The following is an 11491-nucleotide window of genomic DNA, read 5'->3' as shown; positions in this document are numbered from 1 at the left end:
GCAAGTCTACTAAAATTTGCACTTTGAATTCCCAGCTTTGCAAGTATATCAGACAGATCATATTTTCTTGTTCTCTTCAAAGGTACTACAAAGTACCAAGGAACTCTAGCCTTCACTGACTGAAAATAAGTACAGGCAATTGTTGTTTGACTGCTTTGAAAAGGTAAACAGAAATCACATACAGATTTAAGACCTCTGAGGAACTTTATTGCCAGAAAGGCAACGGAATACAAACGCAGCAAGAAATAGATTTATGAATACAGAGTTTTTAACATGCATGAGAGGTGAACATAACAATAGGCATGTTACCACAGAATGACTTCAAAACTACTTGTTTATATTTCACTGCCTAAAAACTACTATTAAAGTGCATTGCGCTGTGTTCGTATGGTATTCCATTATTACTTTTTCATTGTACTTCTGCTGTTTCCTCTAGACAATACTGGTTTCACAATGGGCTCCATTGGTGCAGCAAGCACGGAATTTTGTTTTGATGTATTCAAGGAGCTGAAAGTCCAGCATGTCAACGAGAACATCTTCTACTCCCCCCTGACCATCATTTCAGCTCTGTCCATGGTCTACTTGGGTGCAAGAGAAAACACCAGGACTCAGATAGATAAGGTGAGGCTACAGTTAAGGATTTAAACCTTACTGCTGCTCAATAGAGCCATAGTACTTAATTATATGATAATCTCCCTTGCATAGCTCAGAGGCTAAAAAATCTAGATTCAGAGTTATCAAAAGCTGCGGCCACCTCAAACTCCCATAGTGTTAAACAAATGCATCAGCCAGAAATCTTGAAACTGGTCTTAAATTTTAATGTTATCATTGTTAGCAGTAGGATTCTCAAAGAGAACACCACATTCAAGTGGTCCTTTGTTTAGAGTAAAGAAAGTAGATAAAATCTCCAGGGAGAGAGAGAAAATATGTCTCCAGACTGCAAAATGTTTCACATGAGTTTCCTCCAGCTCTCATTTCCTTCATAGAGAGTGGCTAGCTTGTTACCTGGAAGAAAGTTATTATTAATAGCACACTGGAGCTGATTTCTAGATGTTCAATAGAAAAAGAGAGCATCTAAAATGGCAACATTAGGCACAGCTGTTTGCAGATGGTACAGATGGATTGCACCTTTTGAGTCATTCAGCTTCTCAATTAGCCAATAGGTTTACTTCAAATATCATGTGTTAATCTCAAGTGCATAACCTGGTTTTGTCATACCTGTTATTTCAACTACTGCTATTTTCAATTACAGGTCCTTCACTTTGATAAAATGACAGGATTTGGAGACACTGTCGAATCTCAGGTACAGAAATAATTTCATGTCTTTCTCTATGCCACTTTCTCCTGGGAGCAAAATCTAGCAGACAAAGCAGTCTCTGAGCAGTTCTGACCCCTCTCTGATGAGCAGCTCGTGCTCTGCATCCAGCAGTTGGGGAAACACTTCATTCATAAGAACAGAGAGAGAAGGGAGGTAACAGAGGATTCAGAACAAGCATAAGATGAAACCCAGCACAATAATATTTGGCAAATAGGGAAAATTATGGATATTGGTATGCTTAGGCAAGGTAGCTGGATGTTACTGGTTAAATGGGACTGGTTGGGAATGGAGGAAAGCCTATCTGATCTGCTGGAGGTAGATTAATGTAGCGGGTAATTAAGAGTCCCCCTGAGAGAGGTATGAAGAAATTACAGTAGAAAAACAGCACAGAAATGTATCTTTTAGAAAACTACATCAGTGTAGTTACAGAAACAAGACATACAGGATGAACAAGTTTTGTAAGCAGAATTGTCTGAACTACTCTATCTTTCATATAGTATGAAAAACCTACTAAGTACTAAAACTAGAATAACATCATCTATCTTTTTATTTGTATTCATGCCAAAAATTCAGTGTGGCACATCTGTAAGCATCCATACTTCACTTAAAGATATCTTCACCCAAATCACCAAACCAAGTGACAATTATTCACTCAGCCTTGCCAGTAGACTTTATGCCGAAGAGACATACCCAATCCTACCGGTAAGTTGCTCTAAGATCTGATCTGAGTGTATTTCCTTGTCAAAGCTGTACCATTGTGTAATGCAAAAGCACTGTCAGAAGTCTAGGTTCTGCTAAAGAAATTTTATTCCATATAGAAGACAGGATTCATGACTTCTTTCTATCACAGCCCTAACCCTCTACAGTCTTGAGAAAAAATGTGCCTAGCCAAAAAGATGTTTGTGCAAAGTACAGTCATGATCCAATCATGTCAAGGTATAATTAATAAAAGTAACTTTTATTGGAAATAGTTAACTCCAACTGTTTTCTCAACTTGTAAAATAAACTTGAAAAATAACTTCAGGTTCTCAAAAATATTCTAAGCTTTCCCATTGAAAGGAACATTAATTTGAAATTAAAGGAAAATACCATTGCAAAATAAAAAGTTAAAAAGTGGGCAACATGAAAAAACCCCCATACTTCAACTGAAATGAATGCCATTTTTGGATGAAACTTGGTTCTGGAAAATATTTTAAAAAGTGTGAGCATATACTCTTGCTTGAAGCAATGAATGTCAAATTTTAAGATGCTTATGAACTAAAATAATCGGTTACTGATGAGCCTTAATGAGCAGATTATTCATATCTCTTAATTTCAGTGTTACATTTCATATTTGCAAAATCCTTTGACATTCTGATCTGAAAACTGCATGCTCTACCTTTGCAGGAATACTTACAATGTGTGAAGGAACTGTATAAAGGAGGCTTAGAAAGTGTCAGCTTTCAAACAGCTGCAGAACAAGCCAGAGAGCTCATCAATTCCTGGGTTGAAAGTGAGACAAATGGTAAGAGCAAACCAAGTATCGGTATAGGTATTTTCCCTTCTGCCACCATGTTTGAACAGCATATGAGAATGCTTAAGTCAGGAGACAAAAAACCCAAAAGCTCTCCCTCTATTCCTTCTCCTGGATAGTAGATCAGTTCCCAGATGTGGAACTATCATTTAATGATTTTTTTTTTCCTCAGACACATCCTTTTAGAAAACTTTCTATATCTTTAGGGGCTTTGCAGGTATGTAATACTTCCAGTCCTGATGAAAGGGACAGCACTAGAGCATGTTTTATACACATTGACAAGTGGTTTGACACTAATGTTGAGAATCTGGATATCCTTTGATCAGTGTGCTTTGCCCTCAAGCTTCCCAGAGTTCTGTGCCTGTTGAGTAGGGCATGCAGTCATAAGGTACTCGAGAAATCTTAACAGGTATAGGGCAATGGAAAACCACAGAGTTAAGGAATGGTAGGAAGGTGTATGAAATGCATAGAAAGAGGTATACCACAAGTGGTATTTTTACCACACTGCATCTCCATGTGGTTCCTCCATTCTTTCAGTCTCTTCCTGGCCCCCTCAAAACATTCCTTTCCCTCATGCTTGAAACACATGGCCTGAACAGCAAACACAGATAAAAGATGCTGAATTTTAACTGAAATAAAAATATTCACAATTGCACAACCTCTGGTGCGGTGTCATGTTTGAAGGAGAAAACCAGGCCATGATTAAGCTACTGGTGGGAAAGGACTAAAGGAGGAGCTTGCTATGTGCATAAGGACTGCAGAATAAACAAGAACAAAGTATAAGAAGAAAGAGTAAAATTCTGGTTCCCTGTCCTGCTACCTTCTTTATATAGACATCTCCTTTCAACTTTGGTTTGAAGCAAGAATTCTTTATGTTTACTGTTTGGGTTGGAGACCATCCTGGGTTCCAATGGTCCTTCCCATTTTCACAAAATATACAGGTTTACTCATTTTGTAACAAGTAAACCTCTGGGTCTTTTATCTCTCATTATAATTCTTTACAGAGAGGGATACAACAGCTATTGCCAACAGCAGTGAGCAAATCAACCTCGGAAGTACAAGATTACAGCTGCAAAACTAAAACAATGTCCCTGCCCTACACCCTCCTCCTCAGAAATTCTATACCCTTCATTTAAGATTGTGATTGTCAAGTAAGATGTGTTATACACAGATGTCTTATATGCATGTGTTCTCTTTTCCTATGCATTCTTAAAGGAATGATCAAAAATATCCTTCAACCGAGCTCTGTGGATCCCCAGACCAAAATGGTCCTTGTCAATGCCATTTACTTCAAAGGAGTGTGGGAAAAAGCATTTAAGGATGAAGACACCCAGGAGGTGCCTTTCAGAGTGACTGAGGTACATGGGCATACATCACCTTAAAGGTGTCATCTTCTAGAATTTATGAAGAGAGCAGACAAGTAGTTATACAATCTTCCTGAACAGGAGCAATCAGTAGTTTTAACCATAAGTAGACATTTCTACACTCTACGAATAATCATTGTGAAAACTATATTATCTTATTTGGTTTTGCAGCAAGAAAGCAAACCTGTGCAGATGATGTATCAGATTGGTTCATTTAAAGTGGCAGTGATGGCTTCTGAGAAAATGAAGATCCTGGAACTTCCATATGCCAGCGGGCAGCTGAGCATGTTGGTGCTGTTGCCTGATGATGTCTCTGGCCTGGAGCAGGTATGGCCCTGGCACTTGGGTTTCAGAAAACCATAAACACAGTGAAATTTAGGTGCTGCAAAGCCCTTCACAATTAAGTTATCCTAAAACACTTCATCAGCACAGATATGAACACTGGCAACATAGGACTGTTGCATAGAAGCACGCAGCTGTCTCAGTGGTCCTGCAATAGCTTGTGCTGAGCATGGATTGCTTAAAGGAACTGCTTTAGTGGATTAAATATTGATCGTTGCAAAACAGATTCTGCTCAGCTAAGCAGCTGCTACTCCAGCAGCTTGAACTCCAAGGGCTTTGTATCTCCATTCCTGCACACTGAGGAGCTTCCTGGGAAGTTCATGTTGGCTTTACTAGTTGTAATTATTGTTTGGTTTGGCACTGCTCAGCACACTTGCTTCATACCTTCAAAAATTAAACTATCTAAAAACTGAATATGAGGGGTACGGGAATGGTTAAAGCAATTTCAGGAAATAAAATGTACATGACATACTATTGTTGATATGAACAGAAAACAGGCATGCGATATTGTCATTAGCAGGACTGTAGTTAGCCTGAATAGGAAAAGTTATGTAATAAATGAATGCTCATCGAGATGTTTGTACACTAACTCAAAGAATCTAAATTATAAAAATGAACAGGCATTTGAACACAGCTAAATTTCCTCAGTACTAACTGATAGTTCAGGTATTAGTAATTGGTTACCATTAATACCTGGTTACTTGGAGGTCTTAAATGTAGATAGAGCTTACAACTCAAAAGCACAGAATGATTTTTGGAATATATTTCGCAAGAAAAGAAAATGAATAGGGAAGAGCTTTAGGTCAAATTTGCTGAGTAGCCATCTCATTAAGAAAATTAATTGTCAGTAAGCCTATTAAAGAAATAGAAAGCAGGACAGAGCAGAGAAGAAAGAGTCATAGTTTGCTTTCCTCTCCTAGATACATTAATCTGTATACACATAGAAAAAGTGCCAGGCCAAGAGCAGTCAAAGAGAAAAAAACCCACCACTGATACTGCATTGCCACAAGGGAAATTGTGCTGTCATCCCAGAGATCTCATTTGCTTGTCTTCTTGCAGCTTGAGAGTGCAATCACCTCTGAAAAACTCATAGAGTGGATCAGTTCTACTACAATGGAAGAGAGGAAAATGAAAGTGTATCTCCCCCGCATGAAGATTGAGGAAAAATATAACCTCACATCTGTCTTAATGGCCTTGGGTGTGACTGACCTGTTCAGCTCATCAGCCGATCTCTCTGGCATTTCTTCAGCAGAGAGCCTGAAGATATCTAAAGCTGTCCATGAGGCATTTGTGGAAATCTATGAAGCAGGCAGTGAGGTGGTAGGCTCAACAGAAGGTGGGATGGAGGTTACAAGTGTCTCTGAAGAGTTTAGGGCTGACCACCCTTTCCTCTTCTTGATCAAGCACAAACCAACCAACAGCATCCTCTTCTTTGGCAGATGCTTTTCCCCTTAAAAAGAAGAAAGTTGAAAGAATTTCTGTCCCTCACAGCAAGATCCAAAGCACTGCAGTATCAAGGGTATAAAGAAACACATACTCTCTCTTTCATCCATATTGTCTAAAACCGGAAGGCTCTATTTAAAAAGAAAAAAGTTAAGTCAGAGAAATTATGCCATGAAAACAGAGGCCCTTTGCCTTTCCCTTCTGCAGAGTAATATTATATATTCATGGATGAAGAGTTAAGGGAATGACAATTGGACCCAAAGAAAGCACGAGCATGAACAGAGATGTTCCTGGTGCAAGTTAATTATAACAGTGTCGAATCATCACACTGAAAAAACACAACCCCATTTACCAGCAGAAGTTTTATGGAAAAAAATGCAGCCTTCTAATTAAGCCAGGTTTCTCTATGCCCAAGATTCATGGTGACTCCACTGGAATTAGTCACTCAAAAGCTCCCAGATTAAACTCTAAACTGTCACAACCATTCCTACTCTGACAAGGCAATTGCTTTTTCTTTTTGCTCCCGATACTGCAAGGCTCTTTCTCACTTTCTAAAGATGCATTATAGAAATCTTACAATTCATATTTCTCCTTAAATCTTTTTGGCTCAATCATCATGACCAAATATGGCATGTTACTATTCAAATTGTTTTCTGTGTATCCATATGTAATGGATCTTGCAGATGTACTCTTTTGCTCCTTTAACCATAATAAAAACATGTTTAAGCAAATGCATTTCATTTGGAGTATTTCAAGTGCATCTGGGACAGAGTAATCCTGGTTATACATACAAACTAGGGGAAAGAGGCTGGAGAGCAGCCCCACGGAAAGAGATCTGGGGGTCTGGGTTGGTGGCAAGTCGAATATGAGTCAACAGCGTGCCCTGGCAGCCAAAAGGGCCAACCGTGCCCTGGGGTGCATCAAGCACAGCATAGCCAGCCAGGCAAGGGAGGTGACTGTCCCACTCTACACTGCACTGCTGCGGCCCCCCTCCAGTACTGTGTGCGGTTTGGGGTGATTCCATATAAAAAGGACATCAAACTATGGAGTGTGTCCAGAGGAGAGCGACCGAGAGGGTGAAAGGCCTCGAGGGCAAGACTTACGAGGAGCAGCTGAGGTCACTTGGTTTGTTCAGCTTGGAGAAGAGAAGGCTGAGGGGTGACCTCAGCACAGCCTACAACTTCCTCAAGGGGGGCAGTGGACGGGGAGGTGCTGATCTCCTCTCTCTGGTGATCAGCGACAGGACACGAGGAAATGGAATGAAACTGCGTCAGGGGAAGTTCAGATTGGACATTAGGAAGAGGTTCTTCACTGAGCGGGTGGTTGGTCACTGGAACAAGCTCCCCAGGGTAGTGGTCACGGCACCAAGCCTGTCAGACTTCAAGGATTGTCTGGACGATGCTCTTAGTCATACGTTTTACTTTTAGGTAGTTCTGCAATGAGCAGAGGGTTGGACTTGATGATCCCTATGGGTTCTTTTCAACTTGAGATATTCTATGATTCTATGATTCTTTTATCAGAGTTGGTTAACTTCTTACAGAGAAACGAGGAACGAAAGTCTGTCCTAACTTTGGGCTAAGATACAATATTGAGACCAATTTTCTGCCAGGAAGGGACCAGCATGAGCCATAATCCCTCATGTATGCAACTCAAACTAGCCAGATTTCAGCATAAACCATGATTCATCTAGTTTCTCTGAAACAGGAGTTGATAAGCAGTTTGGAAGGCAGCTGGATACGTGCAGAATCTACATCCCACTGAGACACAACACTGCCTTGGAGAACACATGGGAATAGGAAATGGGAAAGAGTTTTCTAGTTATCTTTGTGCTGTGTTTATAAAGCTTTATAGACTCTTATTTTGTAACTAAAGAGAATAATCATGCTAAAAGAAGCAATGTCTAAGGCAAGTTACGGTTTCTCTCTGGAATGAACTATTCTTCCCTTTGTCACTGAAGGAAGAAATGAGACAGACCTGTGAGGAACTGTCAGAGAGAGGTACCAGAAGAATCAAAGAGAAGGGTTTTGGGGTGTGATGTTACTGCAAAAATGCTATGGTCTTTCCTGACTCCAGTATGCACAGCATGGCACCAGTGCTGTGTGGTCTGTGGTGGAATGTTTTTTCAGTTCCACCACACAGTATTTTGCTTGTTCTACTTTTTTGGCTTCCCCTCCCATCCCTCAAGATAACATACTTTGGCAGAACGTAGGGTGCATAATTTCCTGGTAGCAAACATGATCTTGAAAAAGAAGGAAGAAAACATGACACCACCTTCACTGGGATATAAACAGTTCAAATATTTTCCTTCACTTTCCTGTATCGTAGTCAAGTGCTGGTCAGGAGATAACAAATGGGGAAATTTATTGCAAGAGAGCTAACAATGTGTTTACTATTGTCCTGGAGTTTCTGTTGATCTGGTCATAGAAATAGGGCACCTAAAATCCTCAGGACACTTAATTTTGAGCAGATTTGTTCTAAACCTACACTGTTTCTAGGCTGTTGTAGTTCTTATCAATTAAAACATACTCCTTCACAAACGGAAGATACAAAGTGCATCTGGTCATGTATGTAAACAGGTAGATTCAGTGCTGCCTCCTGATTTCTGCTGACTTCTGCCAGGACAGCAGCGAGCAGTCATCTGCTTGTGCTCAGTAGTCACTTGTTAACCAGCTGTGCAGTCCCTCCATCTCTAATACACAAATGAAAAAAAAAAAAAAAAAAGGAAAAGCATTCTCAGTCCTATGTTTTCAGAGAGTGAAAACTTTGAAACCATTTTGGGACTCAGCAAATCACACACCCACTAAGGAATGGATGCTGGAGTCCTCAAATCTCAGACAGAGAAATATTTGTCTAAGAGCTAAAAACTTCAACAGCCTTCCACACCTGAGGCACTGTAGCTTCTGTAACAACAGGCACCTAAAGAGCAGGGCTCTAAAGGACAGGCTTGGATGTACCCCCAAGCTGGGTGACAGATATCAGACCTCCACCACCCAGCATGGAACAAGTCCTCTCCTTTATGCCAATAGAGGAGGCTACAGCTTCTTCTCTCCAGCCCCAAAGAAGCAAAATAGTCAGCACTATGTCCCAGAGACTTTGGCTCTCTTCTGTGTCATGAAGTACAGGTGGGTTAACCCCTCTTTTACCACTAGTATTTCTTTCAGCAAAAGTATGGAAGAAGGCTCAGACTCACAGCTTTAGGACCTGTCATAAGAGGCTTTTACTGCTCTACCACCACACCCCATATATATTAGTAATTTCACATGTGCAAAGAGACACAATTAATTAAAAGCATTAGTGAGTTGTGCAGATACAAGGCCACACTTGTTTGCTTGCCTGCAGTCTTACAATGGGGAGGTAATTAATGTAATGAAATTCCATAGAGAAGACAGAATTTGACCCTGGGGCCCTACTGTTTATTCCAGTCCTAATTCTTCAAATGTGTAAGAATGTAAGTAATATTGCTCAGTTGAACAAAGTCAGGCTTTTTGCAAAAATCAGTCTCCTGAAGTTCACAGAGTTAGAGAGTAACTTGGGTTAGAATGGGCAGCTGACAGTCATCTGGTCCTAACTTCAAAGATATCCCACGTTGCTCAGGGCCCTTCCGAGTCAAATGTTGCATATCTTTAAGGTTGGAGAATCCACAACGTTCTGACCGATTTAACTTCAAACATAAATCCAAATCTCACTAATGTAGAAGTAGTGTAAGCCAGCCAGCCAGCTTAGCTTTCTCTCACCAAATGAGAGTTGCCCACATGTGAGAATGAGCCCCACCAGTTCCTTCATTTTGATTCTCCTATGGTCAGCCCACAAAGCTCTCATTGTCTTTCCTCACTTTTAACCCTCTCAGAACCAAAATCTATAGAACACCACTATAAATCCTAAGCAGTGCTCACAATTGCATGCTACTCCCAGGAAAAAAAGATTCCAAACTAATTCTGAGCTTTTATTTTTTCAACTCACACAGCACTTTCCTACTTTTTCTAAATGTTAGCAATAGCAACCCGCAGTCTAAAATCAATGCAGGCAAACAATGAACTTCTATTAGTGGCACCTTATAGATAACAGGATCCTGGAGGTGAGCAAATCCTTAGTGGAAGGTTGACTTCTTAGCCACACAGGTAAAATTCCAGTGTTGTGGCTCTGATAAGAGGTCAATATGGAGTGGAAGAATAGTGAGTTGTCAGATGAGTTCCTGTAAGGAATGCAGAGATATGGGAATTAAAGGTGGAAAAAGGGAATGGAGGAGTCATTAAACTTCAGGGGGCTGTGTGTAAGAGCATTTCCTCTTTTCTCTTTCATTCTGCCTCATTTCCCTTGCGCACACATCATTGCTATCCAGTAACTCCCCTTCCCCAAGGCGCTGACTATCACCACCCTCACCATGCCCTCTGTTACCCTCCTTCCTTCCAGCAATCTCTATCTACTTCTTGGGGCAGTGAGGGAAGAGGGCAGGGCTGGGGTCAAGCCTTGTTTCTAAGAGGAGAAATGTCAGGGAGAGGAAGGTTTGAGACAAAGGAAGGAAGTGGGAGGAGAGCATTGTCACTCTGTGCCTAGAGGGATCATCTGCTTTGCAATAAGGCTGCATCAACTACAAAGTCCACGCTGCATCTCAGCTGCATCTGCAGGAGGTGTGGTGAGGGCCCATTCCTCCAGCCACAAACAGGGAGCACATGCTCTGCCTCTCCTTGCACGTACTCTACTAACTTAGGCTGATGTTGCCTCTATACCACTGAATTCAAATGAGTCTTGGTCTATGGCTTGGTCTGTCTATGTTCCCAGGCAAGCAATTATCAACCACAGAAGCAAGGGATATTAAGAAAGCCTCAGAAGATAAAGCCAAAGCTCTAGAAAATGAAGGGAGGTAGACCAAGAAGAAAGAAGTCTAAAGCAGCTGAAAGGGACAATCACGCTAGTTTTAAACTACACAAAGAGAGTTCTACTTTTGGCTTTGTAAGAGCTAAAAGAGCCACAAATAGCAGTCCAAAAGATAATGGAGCCATGAAGATCTGCATACAGCTGAATCACAACTGGAAAGGGCAGGTCCAAAGAACTTGGAAATGCTTTGGTGAAGAAGAGCAGATGATCACCAGGATATTTTAAAAGAAGGTCCTCAGTGCAATACCCTGCAAGTTCACTATTTTGCATCTCTCACAAAAGCTTGAGGAACAAAATCAAAACTTTCCATCTCATTTTGTCTGAGCGCAGAAAGGAAGAGATCACCTTGTCTTACTCGTGTATTGTCATTAATTTCTACTTGGTCATTGTTATGAAAAGCTTGCTAACTTGAACCACATAAAAGGATGTCAGGTCTCAAGAGACTGTGTTCTTTAGTGCAACAGGCAGAGAACCTGAGAGATGGAAAGACAGAAGAATCTTGCAATGGCAAAGGCATTGGTGAGACATGTTCAAATGATGCTAATGACACTCCATCTCACTCAAGGTCCTTGCCAGTCTGATGGGGAAATTCCATTCCAAGCCCCCTTTTGGGGGTTACTCTCTTCCAGGACAAAG

At 40.9% G+C, this 11491-nt stretch overlaps 1 protein-coding gene across 1 annotated transcript; it reads left to right on the top strand.

Annotated features, from left to right (window-relative positions):
- Positions 1-453: 453 nt before the first annotated feature.
- Positions 454-5992, top strand: LOC142042424 (ovalbumin-like). Its single transcript, XM_075052306.1, has 7 exons — positions 454-621; positions 1253-1303; positions 1892-2020; positions 2705-2822; positions 4047-4189; positions 4367-4522; positions 5597-5992. Exons 1-7 carry the CDS (start codon positions 454-456, stop codon positions 5990-5992), a joined length of 1161 nt encoding a protein of 386 aa, XP_074908407.1.
- Positions 5993-11491: the final 5499 nt, after the last annotated feature.

This window comes from Buteo buteo, chromosome 20 (genome assembly GCF_964188355.1).
Source record: "Buteo buteo chromosome 20, bButBut1.hap1.1, whole genome shotgun sequence".
Taxonomy (NCBI): Eukaryota; Metazoa; Chordata; class Aves; order Accipitriformes; family Accipitridae; genus Buteo; species Buteo buteo.
The sequence above is the reverse complement of the archived record's forward strand: the minus strand, read 5'-3'. Positions and strand labels throughout refer to the sequence as shown.

What these genes read in the sequence shown, in the direction of transcription:
- LOC142042424 (XM_075052306.1), top strand. Translation starts at nt 454, where the DNA reads ATGGGCTCCATTGGTGCAGCAAGCACGGAATTTTGTTTTGATGTATTC. An exon ending in GGTTGAAAGTGAGACAAATG is followed by an intron (nt 2,823 to 4,046) that starts GTAAGAGCAAAC and finishes GCATTCTTAAAG; the next exon opens with GAATGATCAAAAATATCCTT. An exon ending in TGCCTTTCAGAGTGACTGAG is followed by an intron (nt 4,190 to 4,366) that starts GTACATGGGCAT and finishes TTGGTTTTGCAG; the next exon opens with CAAGAAAGCAAACCTGTGCA.